Source organism: Raphanus sativus, chromosome 2 (genome assembly GCF_000801105.2).
Source record: "Raphanus sativus cultivar WK10039 chromosome 2, ASM80110v3, whole genome shotgun sequence".
Lineage (NCBI taxonomy): Eukaryota > Viridiplantae > Streptophyta > Magnoliopsida > Brassicales > Brassicaceae > Raphanus > Raphanus sativus.
The window spans coordinates 7,660,130-7,682,787 of NC_079512.1; the positions used below are offsets into that span (position 1 = coordinate 7,660,130).

The following is a 22,658-nucleotide window of genomic DNA, read 5'->3' on the forward strand; positions in this document are numbered from 1 at the left end:
TAAGAAGTCATTTGTAAATGTTTATAAATTATTTTTAGGGATTTTTTGTTAACTGAATGATAAGTGTTTATGAAGTGATTTATAAAGGTTTATAAATTGATTTATAATGGCTGATAAGCTGATTTTTCTAAAATCGCCCAAAAAGACTATGAACACAAATAGGTTTTGCAAAACATATACTTTTGTATCATCCAATGTGAGAAAATTATGTAAAAGTCTCAATGCATGTTCATAATCTATTACAAGAAACAAAATGTAGTAAAAAAAAGTAGTATTGGTTACTTAACTGCATTACAACAGGTCATTTCTCTAACTAGTCAATAATTTTATGTTCAAATAAGTGTTTTATAAATTATTATAAATTCGTTAGCTTAAGAAATTTATTATGTCGTGTTCTGCAGTCAAAGCAACAAATTTTGCACAACCATGAAGTTACCGGCGAGGTATCGTGATACTTTAACAGAGCCATCAGACAAGCCAAAACTGATCATCCAATGTTCAAAGCTGGATTATGTTGAAAATGTTGCTTGCATTTTAGGAATGAAGAATTTGGTGAAATAGAGAATTCTCACTTTGGAAGTGTAGTAAAACTGGCTAGAAAGAATAACATTCAATTTATAAACCATTTATAATTGTTTATAAAACCGTTATGAAAGTATATAATCAATTTATAAGGGGTATTATAAGACGTATATAGGTTTAAAATCAATTAAAAGAGTCTATAACCATTTAGAAAAGTTAGTAAAACAATTTATAATGGTTTGTATAATAATTTATTAGGGTATGTAAATAATTTATAACGATTTATAAAAAAACAAATTTATAAGGTTTAACGTTTATAAGGGTACATAAACAAGTATTAGGAGATATATACAATTTTTTAGTATCAGAGATGTCTGAAGAAGATAAGAGAGAAGATGGTGTTAAGAAGCCAACTCTGAAACTTTTATAAAGCTTTGTAAATCTGTAATTCTTTAATCTCAAAACAACGTTCTTGTTCACAGTCCCTCTTGCTTCTTCAAACAGCTCACATCCTTGTCAATCTTCAACATCTGAACACAAACCAATCACATATTATTCCTATGCATAAGCACTCACTTCCAAAACACGATTCACTGTAATTTAACTCAGAAAAATTGCATTTCAAAGTTCAATCATGTCAATTAGATTTGAAGCTTTACATTGATTCAATCGAACTAATTTACTCAATTGAACTTGTGATTCAAATCCAGTGACTCAAACTATCTCGGAGTTCGTCGGTCGTGATGACTGGAGCTTGCCGGTGTTCACCAGAGCATCGTTGGCCGTGTCGGATTTGGTCTGAGCAATTGAATATGGTCACCGGAGCGTCGTTGGTTTCGTCAGATTCGATCACCAAAGTGTTGTTGATTTAATCAAATTTGGTCCACAAATCTCTTCACTGGATCTCTTCGTTCATCACCGAAGCTTTTCATTCTTCGTCGGAGCTTTTCATCCTTCTCTAGATCTTCTCGGTGTCTGTGATTGGTTTCATGCCGAAGAGCAATTACGCGTTCATGTGAGTTTGTGTGAAAGATCGTATTGTCACATTCGTCGGAGAACTAGGCAGTTGTCAAATCCGCCGGAGAACTCGTTAGCACCGTCAAATCACACCGGAGTTGATATCGTTCATGTATAGATGGAATGATCGATTTCAAATTGGGGGAGAAAGGAAGTAGCATAGGTATAATTATTCAAGGATATAATAGTATTTTGCCTATTAAAATTTTGGTGGTATAGTTGGTTAATGTATAATTGAAAAGTGGTATCATGAAAGTGGTATTTTTGGCAATTTCTCAAATTTAATGACCAAATAATTAATTTAGTGGATAAATAACTAAAAATCTATATAGAGATATAAATTATGTATAATTTTATATACATGTATATACATGTATATTCTAAAAAATGAGTATTTGTGATTTGTTCCTTATTTGGCGGATATTAAATTTTAATATTTGCTCCGATTAGTAAAGTTACGGATTTTTTGGATTAAATCGGAATGAATAACATATCGAATCAAATTTTATGGATATTTTGCCACCCCTAATTGTTTCTAGTGGTGTAATATTGTATCAAAAATCTAATAATCTCTTAGCCATACTGTCTTTATCAGTGTATAACTGACTTAATTGCATCGATTTTGAGATGTTTTTTCTATACTTGTACAAACAAATAAAATAAATAACTATAATATATAATCTATAAAATATTAATATAGTATGTATATCATGAAAAATATATCTAGTGTCAAATGATTCTTGTTATCCATGCATGTTTTTACATTTATAATGAAGTCCACCAAAAGGATCGAATAGATAATTGTTTAAAACAATCTCAATTAAAAAGGAAAAGAAAAAGAAAAATGAGAGGAAAAAATAATGTGAAAATTGTGCAGCACTATAAATACATGTTGTGGTCTTCAGCAATGTTGTTCACTATATCTCAGCAAACTCTCTCTCTCAATATCTTCAATTTTGTAATAAAAGAAAATAAAGAGAGAAAAATGATGGTTGTTTTAGTAAAGTATGTCCTCGTGATAGTGATGACCTTGATATTAAGAGTCCTATACGACTCCATTTGGTGTTACTACCTCACACCAAGACGCATTAAGAAGTTAATGGAACGTCAAGGCATCACCGGCCCAAAACCACGCCTCCTTACCGGAAACATCATCGACATCTCCAAAATGGTTTCTTACTCTGTCTCCGATCATTGCTCCTCCATCCACCACAACATTGTTCCTCGCCTTCTCCCTCACTACGTCGCTTGGTCCAAACAATATGGTACGTACCGGTCCAAGGTTTCTGACCATCATGTGTATGACTAAATTTTTATTTACATATGTTTTTGTTATTATAAATTTAAATTCAATTAGTTTTTCTTGAATATTGGCGTCAAGAAAAATAAAGCCTTAAATTATAGTTTCATTTGCCAATATATGCTCCAGAATGGACATGGTATAATGCATTTTTCATGCGGAACAAAGTCCGATATGAAATTTAGAAAGTAAAGAATGTTTTATTTATAACTGTGGATATCCGGAAAAAAATTTAGACCCCAAAACTAATTCCAGGAGACTTTATATCCGGTACACTTATTCCATCGTTAAGGACGCGGCTAGGTGTTGAAGTAAAGAATGTTTTACGAAAATCTTTACAAAAATCGATAAGGGATTAGTAAACCTATGCATAAATACACTTTTATAATTTGAAGGGTGAATATTTCAGCTGTGCACACAACTTCTGATTGGGAGACATACATTTAGGCCATGTCATTATAAATTGACAAAAATTCTCTTTTGCAGGGAATAGATTTATAGTATGGAACGGGACGGAGCCGAGGCTGTGCTTGACCGAGACTGAGATGATTAGGGAACTGCTGACGAAGCACAATCCCGTCACAGGAAAATCGTGGCTCCAGCAGCAAGGGACTAAAGGGTTTATCGGACGTGGTCTTCTCATGGCCAATGGCGAGGCTTGGCACCACCAGCGACATTTGGCAGCTCCTGCGTTTACACGTGATAGGCTCAAAGGATACGCGAAGCATATGGTGGAATGCACGAGGATTGTGGCCGAGAATCTAAGGAAGGAAGTTAAGGAAAAAGGAGGAGATGATAAAGAGGTGGAGATTGGAGAGGAGATGCGGCGGCTCACGGCGGATATAATATCGAGGACAGAGTTTGGAAGCAGTTATGAAAAAGGAAAGGAACTTTTCAGTCTACTCACTGCCCTTCAGCGACTCTGCGCTCAGGCCACTCGCCACCTCTGTTTTCCCGGTGGCCGGTGAGTTCTTCCCCATCTTTTTTTTTTTCCTCGGTCTTAGGCTATGACTAATAGAATTCACATTAAATAACCATGCGATTTAGCAAAACTTTACTAAGAACACATTTATGCTGAATTATAATTTGTATTCTCTCTGTTTCAAATAATCTATGTTTTCGAACATATACATACATTTTTTACATTTTTAATATATTTTATTAGGTAATAATGATAAATTGCAAATTTATAAAAAAGTTATTTAATGAATTTTGATTGACTAAAATTGAAAACAGTTAATCACAATTTTTTTTTTTACAAATTAATATTTAAAAATGTGTGTGAAAATTTTAAAATATAAATTATTTTGAAATACTCCTTCATTTCGGTTTAAATATGGTTTCACACATAAAATTATACTAAAGTTTACTAATAGAATGATTCTGTCTTTTATTAATACTTTAAGATAGATTTAAAATAAATAAAGCTTTTTATAAATTTTTGCATTAAACATATAAAAGGTTATTTTTGCCGATATAAAATACACGGGTTTTTTCTGAAAAGGTTATACAGTTTTTTTTTAATAATTTAATCAGTCTATAGTGTTGATAAAATTGATGAGACTTTAATCAAGCAATATCAACATTACTAAATAATTAAAATACAGTTTAAAAGAACATTATTAAATTAAAAGTAAAAAAACACACTTTACACGACTATAATAGCATTATGTTCTTACATTGTGCCAAAAAAAAGTTCTTCTGAATTCACATGCGCCAAAACAAAATCGTTGCATGCAACTATTGACCTTTATCGTAAAAAAGAAGCGTTGACTCAACGTGGAATTAACATCTGTGTATAGGTTTCTACCAAGCAAATACAATCGAGAGATAAAGAGTTTGAAAACGGACGTAGAACGTCTTTTGATGGAGATTATAGAGAGCCGGAAAGACAACGTAGAGATCGGTCGGAGCAGCTCTTACGGGGACGACCTCTTAGGGCTTCTCCTGAACCAGATGGATCGCAACAAAAACAACCTTAATGTTCAAATAATAATGGATGAGTGCAAAACTTTCTTCTTCACTGGTCATGAGACAACCTCTCTTCTTCTCACGTGGACCCTCATGCTCCTTGCTCATAATCCCTCGTGGCAGGACAAAGTACGCCTTGAGGTCCGACAAGTTTGTGGCCAAGAAGGTATCCCTTCCGTTGAGCAACTCTCAAGTCTTACCTCGGTTAGTTATTCTTACTCACACTGCTACATTTGTCTTTTTCTTTTCATTTACAATGGGACAATGGTTTCTATCGCCATGAAAATCACATGGAGTTTACAAATTAACAAGATCACAACGATTTATAAGTTCTTTTCTTTATGAAAAAGATATATTTAAAATATATAATTGAAGGAGACAGTTCATTTGTGTTTCACGTTTTCCATTCAGAATTCCCAAAGAGTAATTTACAAAAATAAAACATTGGATACTAAAATATGTAAAAGCAATGCTATAACACGTAATTAACTTCAAGTCAAAAAGAAAAAATAATCGTTTTGAACAATTAAACATATATGTTAAACTGTTAATGTCTTATGCGTTATGCATCAGAATACACATGTCGACTGAGTTTTGACTTCGGGCGAGATTGGGATATATAATCACAATCATTTCTTTTATTTTCTTAAAATGTCTTGGTGTAATGCCAGTTTTTATGGGTGGGGGTGGGGGACTACCTTCTTTCAACACACTACAGGCAATGCCACTAAGTCGTAGTGCTTCTTCCGTAACTAAATCTCAATTAGTACATATCTGGTCAACTTTAATATGATATATATAGTTATAGATCTACCCACTAATTTGTATTAATGTATTTCCCGTAAATTATTATATAGTGTTTCTGCCAACTAAATAAAAAAAATGTAAAGATGGTTAATTGTTTGATTAGATATAGTTCAGAGTCCGATCGATAACGCATGTCATGCATGACAAAACAAGTTTTAGATCGATTAATATAATATTTTTTTTTTGAGAAAATATAATATTTACATAGTAAGTATGAATCTTTTTAAGTTGGATGACAAAAAAAAAATCTTTAGCATTGGTGCAACATCAGATTAGATAGAGACTCATGAAGTTGGTTTTCCACCCTTAAAATCAAACTAAGGTATATTTGAGTGATGGATAAATATAATATGCCACTTGTTTTAAAAGATTTGCACTACAACATGCGTTGCATAAAATATTGCAAAAAATATCATGAACTAATGATTTGACAGCTTGAAAGAAAGACAAATCTTAAAACTAAAGATCTTTGAGAAAGAGTCATATGGCACTTCACAAGTTTGCTAGATATGATTCTTAATAAGATTAGGTAATATAATATTCAACTAACATCTTTCTTTTAAAACTTTTTTGAACAGTTAAACAAAGTGATAAACGAGTCACTAAGACTTTACCCTCCTGCCACTCTTCTACCAAGAATGGCATTTGAAGACATAAAACTCGGCGACCTAATCATCCCTAAAGGTTTATCTATTTGGATCCCTGTCCTGGCGATTCATCATAGTAAGGAATTATGGGGTGAAGATGCGACTGAATTCAACCCTGAACGCTTTAGTACTAGAAATTTCGCGTCAAGTCGTCATTTCATGCCTTTTGCAGCAGGTCCTAGGAACTGCATTGGACAAAATTTTGCAATGATGGAGGCAAAGATAATATTAGCAATGCTTGTTTCCAAATTCAGTTTCACAATATCGGAGAATTATAGACATGCTCCTATAGTTGTGCTTACTATAAAACCTAAGTATGGAGTTCAACTAATTTTGAAGCCACTGGATTCGTAAACGGGAGACCTATCTTATGGAGCTTCTTGAGAGACCACTGAATTTTGAGTAACATGAGAGAGTTGTAATTGAACGATTTTGAAATGAGTATAAATGAAGAGTTGTTGGTTCAGTTTAAGGTTTATAAGTTGCAAGATTGTTCAGGAGACACATCATCAAAACTTTTTTTTTCCTAGTAATCGAGGTAGATACAGGACCTGAAAAACGGAATTAATATATCTCCGATCTATACTATTAAAAGGGAAGCATTATTAAAAAATCTACTTATACAAAGTTGTTGCACCTGTTCATTACCTATTTATTATTTTTGGTCATACCCTTATTTTTCTCTAACTATACAATATTTTTAATGAAAACATTTATTACTTCTTATTGTTTAGAAAACTGAATATGAAACCACATATATAAATATAAAAATAGACTCTGAATTCGGTAATGGGTCTTTTTAATTATTTTATCATATAAATATTTTTATCAACTAAAAAACTCGCATTTTTAAGTGCGAATCAAAATCTGTATTTTTTTAAAACTAGGTTTTGTTGTCTGGAGAGAATTCTAGTAGCATTAAGTGCGTTTTTTTCTGGAGGTAAAAAGATAATCGGATAAAAATGTAGCAAAAAAGGAAAAAAAAGATTATCTCTTTCTTATTAGAAGAGAAGCAGTTTTAAAAAATAACCTTGCTTTGGTAATTTAATTACATTTCTGTCATTTTAATGATGTATCGTTTTCTCATGTATTTTCAGCCTATAATTAAAATTACCCTTTGTATACTAGATTAACTACAACTAATGGCATTAGTACGAGCCGGTTCTCCGAGGATCCCCTCCGTCTGACCGGGTCTGATCTATGTGGGTAAATGTATAACCTCTATTTCTTGCCTCCTTAGCTAAAGCGTCTGCACGTCCATTCCGATCCCGTGGAATATGAGAAACTCTCACATCCTCAAAACCCTCCTGGAGACTCCGAAACAAGTCGGTCTCTCTCACAAAAGCCGGCTAATCCTCCGGATTTGTGACCATATCTACTAGGTCCGTACAATCTGTCTCAAACCTCATCGTGGTTATCCTCATGTGCCTAATACATGAAGCTGCCCATAGTAGACCTTCCATCTCAGCATGCAAAGCTGAGAGGGTCCTACTACATGCTCGCAATCCAAAGAATTCAGAGCCCATGTGATCCTTAAAACTCCACCCTAAGCCACTGACGCTGCCATTAGCGATCCATGAAGCATCGATTTGGCATGTCGAGATTCGGGGTGTCCAAGGGGGCGCTGTTTCCATCTCCATAGTGAGGGAGTCATCGAATTCCTCCTCTACTTCCTCCTTTTGTTAGCCTTCCTCCAACACTCAGCCTCCAGTGAGGCGTGTTGAAGAGTATCCATCGGGGATACGACTTTCCCATTAAAGAGCTTGTCGTTCCTCGCCTTCCAAATGTACCAACAGATCCATGGGAAGGTATCGAATTGTGGACTCATGGGAACCACTTCTTTTCTCCTCCAAAACAGAAAGTTCATGTTTTGGTAGATAGATGTACTCGGGAAGTAACCCGGAAGGGATGGATAGTCCGATAAAGCCCAAACCTGAAGGGCCGGAGGGCATTCAAAAAGAAGATGATTAATCGACTCCACTGGGGCAGCACATCTAGGACAACTCCTATTGGTACCCAGGTGTCTATAAGTAAGTCTCTCCGCCGTTGCCATGCAACCCGAGATAGCCTGCCATAGAAAATGCTTCATTTTGGTCGGAGCCTTAATCTTCCATGCCTGTCGTTGTAGGCATGTGAAGCTCGGTTCCTCAACTCATGTATGTGTGAGACTCCGTTTGGTCGATCGTAGTAGATCATAACTGATTTTGACTGAATATACTCCTGATTTTGTGTGGTTCCAAACATATCCATCCGGAGCCAAGGACCTAGAAGGTTTGAGCCCAAGTATCAAGGGGATATCATCTGGATGAAAGAAATCTCGTAAAAGTTGTATATCCCACTCCTTGGTATCATCCTTAATAAAAGACTGAACAAGAAGTTGGAGAAGCCGGTAAACAATATGGTCGGCTGGTCGAGGTGGTCGTGCCAATGAATCTGGAATCCAATGCTCAGTCCAAACTCTCGTCTCTCTACCTGAGCCAATAGTTTTCCGTAGGCCCGAGAGAAGTAGCGGTCTAACTGCCATGATACTACGCCACCCATAAGATGGTGAGTATATTTTCCGGTCTTTTAAGGGGGAGGTATTGTTATAATACCTTCACTACAAGAAAACACGCCGATATCGAGGGGCTTTTTCCTCGGTATTTCGTCGGAATAAGCGTATTCCGACGAAATACCGAGGAAAATGTCCCTCGAAAAAAACTCGTCGAAATTTCATTTTCCGTCGAAATTTCCTCGAAATTTTGTGACGGAATTTCGAGGAAACATAATTCCGAGGAAATTTAGAGGACTGTCCTTCGTCGAAGAGGTCCTCGGAATATATTGAGGAACAATTCCCTCGGTATATACCGAGGATTATACCGAGGGAGAAGACCTACGAAAATTTTCGAGGAACCTGTCTCTCGGAAAATTTCGACGAACGGTGTTCCTCGAAAATTTTCGAGGAAAGCCATTCGTCGAAATTTTCCGAGGGACAGGTTCCTCGAAAATTTTCGAGGAACCCTCCCTCGGAATATACCGAGGAACACTTCCCTCGGTATATACCGAGGACATCTGTTCCTCGGAATATTCCGAAAATTAAATTTTTTTAAAAAAATATTTTTTTAAAAAATAATATTTTTAAAATTTAAATTCGTAAATATAAAATTAAAATTTAAATTAAAAACATATTATTTAAAATTCAAAGTCATACAAACGAAAAGAAAACATTTAGAGTTTTTGAAATAAATTAAACTACGGGGTTTGGAAGTCCGGGTCTGGCATGTTCGGGAAGTCGACGTTGGCGTTCGGGTTCATGCTCCTCATCATCGCCATCATTTGCTCGTTCAGCTTCCTCTGTGCCTCCCAGCCCGCCTCTTGACTCGCCACCATGGACTCCAGCGCAGATATGCGAGCATCCTTGTCCCTCATCTGGCTCAGAAGGACTTCTTGATCAACATAGGACGGTGGTGGTGCAGAAGCAGACGGAACCGAGGGAGACCGACGAGCCAAACCGAACAAACGGCCCTTCTTCTTTGGAACCGACTGAAAAAGAAAGTGTAAATTTAAATAATATAAAAATTTAAATAATATAAAAATGGATTGAACTTTAAAAAATGAACTTACCGCTTCAACGATTTGGTTGATCCGAACCCGAGGCAAGCCGGTCGATCCCGTCGAATCGTCATCCTCGGTTTGAAGCTGAGACACTTCCTGTTCCATCTGACTGTCGATGAGGGTGACCACATCCCTCACAACACCATCATCAATCTCGCCGGTCTTCTTGTTGGTATACGCCGTCTTTATTAGGCGGAGATGATCAACCGGCTCCCCCTCATTTTCTTGCGCCTTGAAAAAAACATAAATTAAACAAACATTAGTAATTAAAAGAAATGCACAAAAAAATATTAGAATCTTAAATAATATAATAAAAACCGACAAGCTTACCAAGCGATCTCCCAGACTGGCTAAAGACTGAGCACCCAAGTTATGGACGTACATGCCCTTTCCCTTACGGTCGCTCTTGCGGTTGGTGGAGTTGGTGGAAGAAGTTGCTCTGACTTCGTTCTTACTCCAATGCTCACTCAACTCCCGCCAGACCGTCGGGTCCATCCCCTTTGGAACCTTTAAAAAAAAATTGTTAAATAAATAAAAAAATATTTTAAAAAATAAAAAAATTGTATCATAAATAAAAACGAACCTTGTTTATTTCCCACTTCTTCTTCCACGAGTGCATCTGCTTCCCATAGTTGTCCATAACTTTATGGACGAAGTGGTAATAGATAAACAACGTATCATCGGCATTCCAGTTGAATTGTTGCTGAAAATAAAACACAATTAGTAGAAAATTAATATTAAAGATGAAAAAAATAAGTAAAAAATAAGTAAAAAATAGAAAACTTACCGCAAACTGTTGAAACCACATATGCTGCTTCTCGAGAGGGAAGTCGGTGAAAGTCGGATGTCCATTGTCGAGAGACGAGTACATCATACTGTTGATCCATCCGCTGATCCCGTTCCCGGATCGGTCAAACCTAATAAAAAGAATTAATTATTTTAGAATTAAATATTTTAAATAAATCAAATTTTAATGAAAAAAAAATAGGTTTAATTACCATGTCTGACCCTGTCCACGTGGATACTGAGTGAGATATGGAAGATGGTCACGACCCGGCTGTCGAACAAACTCCGCAACTCTCAGAAGTGCCGGATGAGCAGGAGCATGAGCAGGAGCAGGAGTGGGTGCCACACCGGGAGCGGGAGGAGAATGAGAGGGAAATGGAGAAGGAGATGTCTGGTAGGAACTGTACGGCGATGCGGAACCCGAAATGGAGCCGCTCCCCGAACCACCTCGACCACGACGCTGTCGAGAGTGGGTATGTTCCTCTTGAGACCTTTATATAAATAAATTTTATTTAATATATACAATTATTTATTTAATTTGTTAATATATTAAAATTGTTTAATAATTACAAAAAATAGTTTTGATATATTAAAAATAGATTTAATATATAAAAATAGTTTTAAATATTAAAAATAGTTTAATAATTACAAAAAATAGTTTTAATATATTAAAAATAGTTTTAATATATTAAAAATAGTTTAATAAATAAAAAAATAGTTTTAAATATAAAAATAGTTTTAATATATAAAAATAGTTTTAAAAATCAAAAAAACGTTTTAAAAATCAAAAAAACGTTTTAAAAATCAAAATAACGTTTTAAAAATCAAAAAAACGTTTTAAAAATTCAAAAAATAGTTTTAAAATCAAAAAAAACGTTTTAAAAAATCAAAAAAACGTTTTAAAAAATCAAAAACACAAAATAAATCAAAAAAAAAATATACCAACAATCCAAACAACAATCCAAACATGCAAATCCTAAATATTCCATTCAATCCTAGAATTTTCTATCTAACAACCTAAATTTCGAGATCTATAAAGAGAGGAAGAGAAGAGATATGAACTTACATGGGAAGAGAGGAGAGGAAGAGAGGAGAGGAAGGAGGCCGAGAGGAAGAGAGGAGAGGAGAGGAGAGGAGATCCGTCGAGGAAGAGAGAAGAGAGGAGAGGAGAAGGAGAGGAGCCGCGAGGAAGACAGAGGAGAGGAGAAGGAGGCGGTGAGGAAGAGAGGAAAATCGAGAAGGAGAGAAATGGGGAAGAAAAGAATGAAAACCTAATTTATGAGGGGTCCGACGGACAGGGTCCGTCGAAATTTCCTCGATATTTTTTAAGGGGGTCGTCGAAATTTCCTCGAAATTCTCTTGTTCGCGGCTAGGGTTTCCTGGTTAATGAAAAACAGTCCGAGGAAAACATTCCTCGAAATTTCCTCACAATATTGTGAGGAAATTTCGAGGAAATAGGGTTTGGGGTTTTGAAAACATCGATTTTTTTCCCTATGTCATTTCTTATACAAATGTAATTCATAATAATGAGGTTTCTTTGTATAGATGATCATAAATAATGAAATAACACAATTACAAAAATTATTGTAAGTATTTCCTTTAACGTTTATTAAAACGTATAAGTGTTTATCTTATGTTGTGTGGTTTTCGTCTCAATCCGCAAAACATTGTTTTCGGGTTGAAACCCTAAAGTTGGACTTTATAATCTGGCTAAGACACTTAATGAAGGTTATATACGTGTTATTCAATCCGCAAAACGTTGTTTTCGGTTTAAAACCCCCTGTTCCTCGAAATTCCGTCGAAATATTGTGAGGGAATTTCGAGGAACTACCAAAAATTGGCTAGGTCCTCGAAATTCCCTCGAAATATTTCGACGGTATTTCGAGGAAAGCCAAAAAATTTGTATTCCATCGAAATTTCCTCGAAATATTTCGAGGGTATTTCGACGAAAAAAGGTGTTTTAAATCAAACCCCTAAAATTATCTTGGTCGTCGAAATTTCCTCGGAATATTTCGAGGAAATTTCGAGGATCTAGGTAATTTTTATCAAACCCCTAAACCGTTAAGGGTAATTCCGAGGAAATTTCGAGGAAACCCTAGCTTCCCTCGAAATTTCCTCGAAATTAGTAAAAAAAAAAAAAAAAAAAACTACTCTGATTCCGACTCATCATCAGCAGATGAATCTGAATCTGGATCTTGGTGAAACTCTCCAATAACTGGTTCATCCTGTGCGTGAACGACGGCTTCCTCTGTGAAGTCGGTGAAATCTACTACAAGGCCAACTCCTGCTACATCTTCTGCTGCACTTAAGTTACTGGATGTGATTGGTTGTAGTGGGTCTTCCAGCTCAGAACTCCCCTGAACTCGGCCTCTCGGGTTGAGTCTGGTAACAGTAACCCATGGATCATCTCTGTTTCTTATCCGGGGGTACTTGATATAACAAACCTGTAACATTTTAAAATTTTTTAGTACAAGTTTAAATTATTACACATGATGACCAATAACTTACCTGATCGGCCTGAGAAGCAAGAATGAAAGGATCATAATATTGCAGCTTTCGTCTCGAATTAACTGATGTAACACCAAATGCATCTGTTCTCACACCTCGATCTGGAGTGATGTCGTGCCAATCACAATAGAAAACAGTACAGCGCAATCCAAGCAGGCCTAAATACTTGATTTCCAAAATCTCATGTATGTGTCCGTAGTATACATCATCTCCCGATGCAGAACAAACGCCAGCATCATAGGTCGTACGCGAACGTTTCGTCTTTTCAGTTGTGAATGCATATCCTCGAGTACAAAATCTCGGATATGACTTCACAACATAGTTTGGTCCAACCACCATCTCGCGTATCCAATCGTCAAATGTTTCACCTCTGGCCAAACCAGCAGACACCTATTAATAGCACATATATATGAGTATAAATATGTGATAAATATTTTTTTAATTTCTATAAATATGTGATAAATGATTTTTTAATTTGTTTAAGGCACTCACATAAGTAAACATCCATCCAGCAAATTCTCTTTGCTTCATTTCTTCTAGTTCTGCCTCTGTAGCGTATCTATATTCGAACCGCTTTTCTGCCATGAAAATCCTGTGAAGACAAAAAATGTAAATAATTAAGATATAAATGTTAATTTGTTAAAATAAAATTTTGTAAGATAATAAACTTACCTCTCATATTGAAGAACATCTTCGCAGTTGGTGAGCAAATATGTTTGCAAATGACTGCGCTCCTGCTCAGTAAGTCGACGGTCCTTTGATTTTCCGCTAAGTCGTCCAACATCTGTGAAAATGTCAGGAACCGTAACATGGTATGTTGCCCGTTCGCCTCTATCATCGTGCCGTGCAGGTCTTCTGTTTTTGGTCTGAACTTCTGCTGGAAAGTAGTACTCAGCAAAGTTTGAAATTTCTTCATTGATCATCTGTGCGACTATAGAACCTTCCACCCTACTTAGATTTTTCACCATCTTCTTCAAATGGAACATATACCGCTCATACAGATACATCCATCTATACTGCACAGGACCACCAAGTTCCAATTCTCTTGCCAGGTGAATAACAAGATGCTCCATAACATCAAAAAATGAGGGAGGAAATATCTTCTCAAGGTTGCACTGAATCATGGCTATGTTAGTCTTCAGATTTTCAATACCTTCAAGAGTCACTGATCTGGCGCATAAATCGCGGAAGAAAGCACTTATCCCTGCTATTGCTTCATGAACATTTCGTGGTAATAGTTCCTTGAAAGCAAACGGAAGTAAGCGCTGCATCAACACATGACAATCGTGACTTTTTAAACCAATAAACTTTCCTTCCTTTCTGTCGATACAGTTACGCAAATTAGATGCATAACCGTCTGGAAACTCCACATCGTTTGAAATCCAATCGAAGAACGCATTTTTTCCCTCTGCATCAAGTCGGTATATGGGAAAAGGAGCCCTACCATTCCCATCAACATGAAGTTCTGAACGATCACATATATCAACTAAATCCAGTCTTGACTTCAAATTATCCTTTGTTTTACCTTGAACGTTAAGGATCGTGTTCATGAGGTTGTCAAAAAAGTTCTTCTCAATGTGCATGACATCTAAATTATGCCTTAGCAAATGATCCTCCCAGTATGGCAGATCCCAGAATATACTTTTTTTGTGCCAGTTATGTAGGTTTCCAACAGCATCTACCGGAAAACGCGCATGTCCACCGACGTCTGGCGTCCTTTCTGCACCAAAATCTCTTAGTTGTGTCTTCAAACCTTTCCCACTAATTTCTGCAGGTGGACTGTCAAACACCCTCTTGTTCTTCGTAAACAAATTCCTACTCCTACGATAAGGATGATCAGGTGGTAGGAATCTCCTGTGACAGTCAAACCAACACGTTTTCCTTCCGTGTTTTAGTTGGAAAGCATCAGTATTATCTTGACAATATGGACATGATAGCCTTCCATGCGTTGTCCATCCAGATAACATACCATATGCTGGAAAATCACTTATTGTCCACATTAGTACTGCCCGCATTTGAAAGTTTTCTTTACACGAAATATCGTATGTTTCAGCACCTTGAGCCCATAGTTGTTGCAACTCATATATTAGTGGCTGAAGAAACACATCAAGTGATCTCTTAGGATGCTCTGGTCCGGGAACGAGAATGGAGAGAAACAAAAACTCTCGTCGCAAGCACAAGTTTGGGGGTAAGTTGTATGGTGTAACAATGACTGGCCATAGAGAATATTGTCTTCCACTCTTCCCATACGGGCTGAAACCATCAGTACATAATCCAAGGTAGACATTTCTTCTCTCATACGCAAAGTCGGGATACTTTGATTGGAAATGTTTCCACGCTTTTGCATCTGAGGGATGTCTAATCTCACCATCTGTTGAGTGCTCCGCATGCCATCTCATTCGTTGCGCTGTGCGTTCTGAAAGATACAACCTCTGCAACCTTTCCGTCAAAGGCAAATACCACATCCTTTTATATGGCACTGGAACTCTTCCACTCGTATCTTTATAACGAGGCTTCCCACAAAATTTGCATGTAGTCCGCTGATCATCCGCCCTCCAATAAATCATGCAGTTATCGCTGCATACATCTATTACCTGATAAGATAAACCAACCCCAGCTACGAGTTTTTGAACCTCGTAGTATGAACCTGGAGCTACATTATCCTCAGGTAGAATACCTTTAACAAAATTAGCTATCGCATCCACACAGTCTTCAGCCAAGTTATAATCTGTTTTAATGCCCATCAGTCTCATAGCAGATGATAAAGCTGAATGCCCATCTCTGCAACCTTCGTACAATGGTTGCTTTCCAGCATCCAACATTTCATAAAATCTCCTAGCTTCTGCATTGGGTAAATCTTCCCCTCTAAAATGATCATTTATCATCTGCTCAGTACCTACACCATAATCTACATCCGCCCTAATTGGTTCTTCTAATCTAACCGCCGGCTGAGGTTCACTAGTACTACCAAGTTCATAATCAGTTTCCCCATGATGATACCAAATTTTGTAACTTCGTGTAAACCCACTCAATAATAGATGAGTCCAAACATCCCACTCTTTAATAACTTTTCTATTTTTACAATTAGAGCAAGGACATCTTAACTTACATGTTTCTGCTTCCGGTTGTTGGCGAGCTACCCTCATGAACTCGATTATACCTTGATTGTATTCTTCCGTAAGCAATCTCGTGTCCGGATCCAAATGAGGACGATCCATCCAAGAACGAAAATAATTTGAAGAAGACATGTTTTTTTGGAATCAAATTCGTGAGACTAGGAGAGAAGAAGAAAAGAAATGGAGTGAATGAAGAGGAAGAGGGGTGGCTGTATTTATAGATGAAATTGTCCCGGCATACTGAGGAAATTTCGAGGAAATTTCGAGGGAAACAGCCATCTCCTCGAAATTTCCTCGAAATAGTTTAAATCCCCAACGGCTCTCCCAACGGCTCTCTAACGGCTACAAGATGTCGTCGAAATATTAGAAATATCCGTCGATTGTTTCCGACGACCCTGGTTTCCTCGGTATTCCCTCGAAAAATACCGAGGAAGTTGGTCTTCCTCGAAATTTCCTCAAAAAATAGTGAGGAAATTTCGAGGAAACCCCATTTCTTGGTTTCCTCGGTATTTCCTCGATATTTTGTCAGAAATTTTCGAGGAACTCATTTTCCCTCGGTATTTCCCTCAGAATCTGCGTGTTTTCTTGTAGTGCTTCCTTTTAAGACACGCGCTAATAAAAAATCCGGGTAATGAATTAATCTCCATAATTGTTTTGCAAGAAGCGCTATGTTGAAGTCATGGAGATCTCGAAAACCTAGTTTGGTAAGAAGCGCTAACGTACATAAGTTTGGTAACGGCGACGTTTTCAACACTCACGCCAATAATGATTATTACACTATAAAACCTCAAGCTCAATTTAAAACAACAAGCAACCACAACCTCAAACAAAAACAGAGTTTTATAAATCTCAAAAGAATTCAAATTAGTATATTGGATATCGTAACTTCTCCTATTTTGCTACATCCCTTTTCTACACAACCTCAAGCAAAAATAGAGTTTAGAAATTTCAAAAGAACTCAAAGTAATACATGTCCGGCTAACACTTTATTGGTCTCATATACTTATTTTTTTATTGTTATACTTACTAAATGAATTGAGAGCAAATTTTATATTGTAACCCACGTTTCATTGATAAATAAACCTTATATATAACTACTTTTTCATTAGTTTGCTCATTTACATGGAACGAGAAATTGTTCATTGTTTATGATTGGTAAAGGTGACCACCTATTGAAATAGTGTATTTTCAGTTTTGATATAAATGCTTTGAGTTATGTATGTATTCCCAATAAAATATGTTCCCAAAAATGTAAATTCCGTGTTTTGCACTCAATGTGAATCTCATAACATGTCTATCCCCTTTTTATTAATCAAAAAGCATTTTTAAAAAGTAATCTTAAAATTGTAAGTTATTTACATGAGTGGCATGCTGATGTGGCGGTACCATATTCACTCTCAACCCATATATAGAATCATCCTTAATTCACTAGAAAAATTACAAAGAAATACCATTGTGGTTCCACATTAATAATCATGTTATACATCATACACACATACACAACACCGAAATATCTTTCTAAAATTAAACATTCGGATGTAGTTGCCATATATAGATCCACAATAGTTATTGTCGTACTCGCACATTAAATGATTCCGAATATTTAAGTGTAATCATATTTTTCTCCCCAATCTTGATTGTCATGTTATTATATATATATATATATATGCTATGTAGTGAACGTATATTTGGAGAGATCAGTTTATGGGAAATGCGAACAATTATTATGCTATTGCTTGATTGCACGAATGCAATATTTTCTTCAGATTTTAAGCTTACCACCTCAATTTTCTTATTAATTATATATTATAATTCCTATTTATTTAAGGTTTCTTACGACTACTATTTAAACAAACTTCACCGCCAATCACTTTTCATATATCTCCTGTATATTAATTAAAAAACATTTAAAAAATTGTAACCTTAAAATTGTATTAATTAAAAAAGAGTGTTGTTTAAATGTCACTTAATTAGAATGTAAATTTGGTTTATGTGGCACCAAACAAAATCAATTAAGAAATTAGTAAGTCTAAAACCCTAAAATTTTATAATTATAAAAAATAATTCAGGTCGCTCAAATGTTCTTTTTAATTTCAATTGAGTCGAAGGAGGATCAATTGTAAATTTCCGGGGATATTATCGTTAGAAGACCGAAAAATCCTAAAATTTGAACCAAAATTTTTGTGATACACAATTTTAGAATGAAACTCTTTTGGTAAGTTTAAAATATTTTTAAATACCAGGCTGTTTAAATAAAATAAGAAACTTTTCCACCAAGTTAATGCTTCCACCGAATTTTAAAACTTGGTACAAAATATTGAAGAAATTCTATATGGTAAATTTAATTTAAGATAATAATATACTTTATCACCAATTCTATAATTTCGAACATTGAAAACAACTTGCCAAATATGTTTGTGGTAGTTATTAAAAAATTAAAATAAATATTAGTTCATTATATCACACTAAAATACGGTTGTCAGATAATTAATGCTAATTATTTTAATTTTTCAAACAATCTGAAAACCTACATATGACTACTATATATATATACGATTGAGTTTTCGCTTAGAAATACCATCAAATTTTTCACAACTCTTAATTTATGATATAGGTGTATCAATGATATCACATTTTAATTGTTTGATTTGGGCTTCTATACTTTTTCTATGTATATCAAATATTTATAATTAATTAATTATTCTATTTTGAGAAAAATAAATATCAATATACTCTCTCTGCTTTTAAAAGATAGATTTTTTAGTGTTTTCACACATATTAAGAAAACACATTAATCACTATAATAAATTTATTGTTTTCTGAAGTTTTCAATTTTCAACAACTTTTGTCCAATACTAATCTAATAAAACCAATTAATTTTCTTAAAGTTTGCAATTTTTTTATAGAAAACATAAACAACCATCTTTTAAAACAATTTTTTTTCAGAACAACCATCTTTTAGAAATGGATGGAGTATATTTTAACCACAGGAACACATATATTCAGAAATCATCAATTTTAAAATATAAAAACATAAAATTTTAATAAATATTTCACCATGCGCAAGGCGCAGGTCTTATCCTAATATATCTTATTAAAATAGAAACATTCTGTTGGACCTAACATTTATTTTATAAGTTTTAAATTAAATACACTTTATACTTTATAGTTAAACCTACATTAAATCACCAATGTTCCTTTTTTATACTACTATTCATGTTCCAAACAATATACTTATTTCTTTATACTACTATCAATGTTTCCAAACAATATATTTTTTATACTACTATCAATGTTCCAAACAATACAATAATTAATCTTAGTTATTTTATATATATCATTTTCTCTTTAAAATTTGTAGAAACGTTATAATTTCATAAATTGCAAATAATGAACTTTAAAATTTGGATTATAAGATTACAAATTATGAAACTACTACAATTTAAATCCAATTAGATTACATATCGGTCATCCATCAATTCAATCGGTTAGTCTCGGGTTTTAGTGATTTTTTTAATATGTATATTTTAAAAGCCTAAATTGAATTGTCAGATCTCCAGATTAACCGGTATAATCATAATCGGGTTGAATTTAAAAACACTGATTTAAATGCAAAAATATTTTAAATACACACTCTTTAAAAATTACCAAAATATTTGTTAAATTATTAATGAAATTTTTCATCGTAAAATATTCCGCGCTTCCAAAGCGCGGATCAAAATCTAGTAATAATTAATATGCAATCCTTGTTATGCAATGCAAAATCTTGCTAAGGTAATACGGCATTCATTCCGGTATATATAAATGTACTAATATATATATTTTCATCATCTTATATATAAGTTTCCAAAAATATACAGGAATAGTCAATCACACAATCCTTACAAAGCAATGCAAAGATCTGCCTAAATAAATATAGTTTAAGCTTTTTTATGAAACGAATAAATTAAAAAACTGACATTAGATAAACTGAATCAAACTAAAGTGGATATAATTTTAATATGGTATTTAATTTTTATAAACTAAAAAAATACTGAAATAAAACTGCACTGATATATATTACACATAAAACAAACAGAGAGCGAGAGAAAAAAAAGCGTCGTCGTCGTTCTTCTATCTTCTCCGGCCGCGGCCTCGCGCCGTTGGTTACGGGAGAAGGTAGATTCCTTTTAGTACTTGTTTCAGTCTTCTTTCTTAGGCTAGATGAGTTTAGATCTGGGCAAAAGCTTCAGTTTTTCGGACTGAAGCGGAGAGATTCGAATCCGGACTCCACATACTCGATTTTGTTAGATCTATGGGTTTTGGTGGTTAGTTTATGGTTAGCGGCTGTAGTGAGCTTTACCTTGTCTACTATTGCAGGTTTGGTCTTGTTGTGGTGTGGAGACGCATAAATGGTGCGTGGTGAACCCTCATAGAGTCCGATGGCGAGTCTTAGTTGGATCTAGAGGGAGTCTTTTGATCAGAGATGCGTAGAAGGCGCATGGTGAAACTTTCAGAGTTCAATGGCCAGTTTTTAGTTGGAACTGGAAGAATAAATGGAGATGAAACGCTTTTAAGGTGTGTGGTGAGCAGAAGTGAGAAGAAGTGAGAAGAGAAGGCTTCAGTGAAGCAGAAGAGAGAAGAAAGTGAAGTCTACAGCAACGGTTGTCCTAAAGCTAACGAGCTGGTGTCGATTCTTCAGGACTGGGTTTCAATCTCATTTACTGTAGTTAGGAACTTTGCTTATGTTAGTTTTGGCTCTGGGGTTGATTATATTACAACCGCCAGGTTGTGTATCATGTCTTAGGTTCTACTTCTTTTGTTTGGAGTTGTAAACTCCATTGCCATGGGTATGTAATATTGTGTTCCTCAGTTCCTCTTAAATTAAATCATCAGATGACAAAAAAAAAACTAAACTGATATTCGGATTAGACCACCTACTTTGATTATATAAATTTTAATTTTGTCTCACCCCATGCAAAGCGTGGGTCTCAACCTAGTTATTGTAGTAAAATACAAGATATTTTTATTGGTCATCAATTTTCCTTTTTCAAAACTTAAAATAGTAAAATACAATATATTGGCTCCAAAAATGTTTTTGTATTATATATTTGGGTAATATTGTAGTAAGTAGTAACAGAAATTACTCGGATATATGACGGTCGTTCTTTTTTTTTTTGGGAAAATTGTTTTTATATGCCAAAATAATGATAACTATGTCCTATTAGGTTAATCTCATATACATCATGTCTTATTAGATTAATTTTTTTTTCAAAATACCAATACTATCCTTAATTTCAATTAAAAAATTATTAAATATTTAAATATAATTTTAACTAAAGTAATCAAAAAATATTAAAAATCCCCAAAACAATTTTATATTTTTTTTAATAAAAAATCCCAAAAACGATTTTTTAAAAATTTAAAAATTGATTTATAAATCAGGATTTTCTATTTAAAAAAATAAAAATCGATTTTGTATTTAAAAAATAGAAAATCTTAATTTATAAAGTCAATTTTTAGACTAAAAAAATAAAAATCGTTTTCTGGGATTTAAGAAAAATAGAAAATAGTGGTGTATAAAATCAATTTAAAAACGATTTGCTTTTTTAAAAAAAAATATTAAAAATCCCAAAAAACGAATTTTTTTAATTTAAAATTGGTTTTCTAAAATCATGATTTCTATTAAAAGGATTTTTCTATTTTAAACTGTTTATATTTAAAAAAAATCAGTTTAATTAATAAATATAAGAAAACTAAATATTTTCAAATATTATCTTCCTATATTTTGGGGATTATCCTTATCCATAGAATATTTACTATACTATATGTAGAATACAATAAACAAGTTTGAAATTGATTTCTACTAGTTTTAGACTTATAGCAATGAGTAGATTCTGATTTCTACAGATTTTAGATTTATAGTAATGTGTAGATTTTGATTTCTACATATTTTAGAACTATTGGTTAAGCACGGAATGTGTTTTCCAAATATTTTTAGATTACTATTATTTACGTAGAACACGTATTCTAAACATAGTAGATTCAATTAAAAAAATATATTATGTTTTCTACTATATAGAATGTCCATTCTATTTTTTTAGAACAAAATATGAAATTATGATTTAAACATTTTTAGAAGTGAAGAAATATATCAATAAATTGATATAGGTATTTCATTAGTATTTACTATTTTGATTTTTTTTTGTTTGTAAAACTATTTATTTAATTTACTTTAGAAAATATTAAAAGGTATTAGAGAAAAAAATGGTACAAAAAAAATTAAACTAACAAGACATAGTTGTTAACTTTTTGGCATAAATAAAAAGCAATTTTCTCTTTTTTATTTTATTTTGAAGAAGGTCGTTCTTCTTCTCTACCGAATCTCCATGACCCCGAATGATTCTCTTT

The 22,658-nt window shown here is 34.1% G+C and overlaps 3 protein-coding genes across 3 annotated transcripts; 2 read left to right on the forward strand and 1 right to left on the reverse strand.

The window, feature by feature from the left end:
• Positions 1-2,468: 2,468 nt before the first annotated feature.
• LOC108841866 (cytokinin hydroxylase) lies at positions 2,469-6,730 on the forward strand. Its single transcript, XM_018614643.2, has 4 exons — positions 2,469-2,804; positions 3,326-3,803; positions 4,642-5,014; positions 6,196-6,730. The coding sequence occupies exons 1-4, from the start codon at positions 2,525-2,527 to the stop codon at positions 6,616-6,618; spliced, it is 1,554 nt and encodes a 517-aa protein (XP_018470145.2). The 5' UTR covers positions 2,469-2,524; the 3' UTR covers positions 6,619-6,730.
• Positions 6,731-9,495: 2,765 nt separating this feature from the next.
• On the reverse strand, positions 9,496-14,948 carry LOC130508499 (uncharacterized). Its single transcript, XM_057004040.1, has 10 exons — positions 13,825-14,948; positions 13,645-13,744; positions 13,153-13,542; positions 13,013-13,088; positions 10,857-11,127; positions 10,646-10,775; positions 10,442-10,561; positions 10,189-10,365; positions 9,868-10,089; positions 9,496-9,786 (listed from the first exon to the last, which is right to left on the reverse strand). Exons 1-10 carry the CDS (start codon positions 14,733-14,735, stop codon positions 9,496-9,498), a joined length of 2,688 nt encoding a protein of 895 aa, XP_056860020.1. The 5' UTR covers positions 14,736-14,948.
• LOC130501871 (uncharacterized) lies at positions 10,894-12,278 on the forward strand. Its single transcript, XM_056996694.1, has 2 exons — positions 10,894-11,117; positions 11,684-12,278. Exons 1-2 carry the CDS (start codon positions 10,894-10,896, stop codon positions 12,015-12,017), a joined length of 558 nt encoding a protein of 185 aa, XP_056852674.1. The 3' UTR covers positions 12,018-12,278.
• Positions 14,949-22,658: the final 7,710 nt, after the last annotated feature.

What these genes read in the sequence shown, in the direction of transcription:
- LOC108841866 (XM_018614643.2), top strand. Translation starts at nt 2,525, where the DNA reads ATGATGGTTGTTTTAGTAAAGTATGTCCTCGTGATAGTGATGACCTTG. An exon ending in CTCTGTTTTCCCGGTGGCCG is followed by an intron (nt 3,804 to 4,641) that starts GTGAGTTCTTCC and finishes ATCTGTGTATAG; the next exon opens with GTTTCTACCAAGCAAATACA. An exon ending in AACTCTCAAGTCTTACCTCG is followed by an intron (nt 5,015 to 6,195) that starts GTTAGTTATTCT and finishes TTTTTTGAACAG; the next exon opens with TTAAACAAAGTGATAAACGA.
- LOC130501871 (XM_056996694.1), top strand. Translation starts at nt 10,894, where the DNA reads ATGGAAGATGGTCACGACCCGGCTGTCGAACAAACTCCGCAACTCTCA. An exon ending in CACGACGCTGTCGAGAGTGG is followed by an intron (nt 11,118 to 11,683) that starts GTATGTTCCTCT and finishes AGATCTATAAAG; the next exon opens with AGAGGAAGAGAAGAGATATG.
- LOC130508499 (XM_057004040.1), bottom strand. Translation starts at nt 14,735, where the DNA reads ATGCACATTGAGAAGAACTTTTTTGACAACCTCATGAACACGATCCTT. An exon ending in GATGTTCTTCAATATGAGAG is followed by an intron (nt 13,745 to 13,824) that starts GTAAGTTTATTA and finishes TTGTCTTCACAG; the next exon opens with GATTTTCATGGCAGAAAAGC. An exon ending in CCAGTCTGGGAGATCGCTTG is followed by an intron (nt 10,090 to 10,188) that starts GTAAGCTTGTCG and finishes GTTTTTTTCAAG; the next exon opens with GCGCAAGAAAATGAGGGGGA.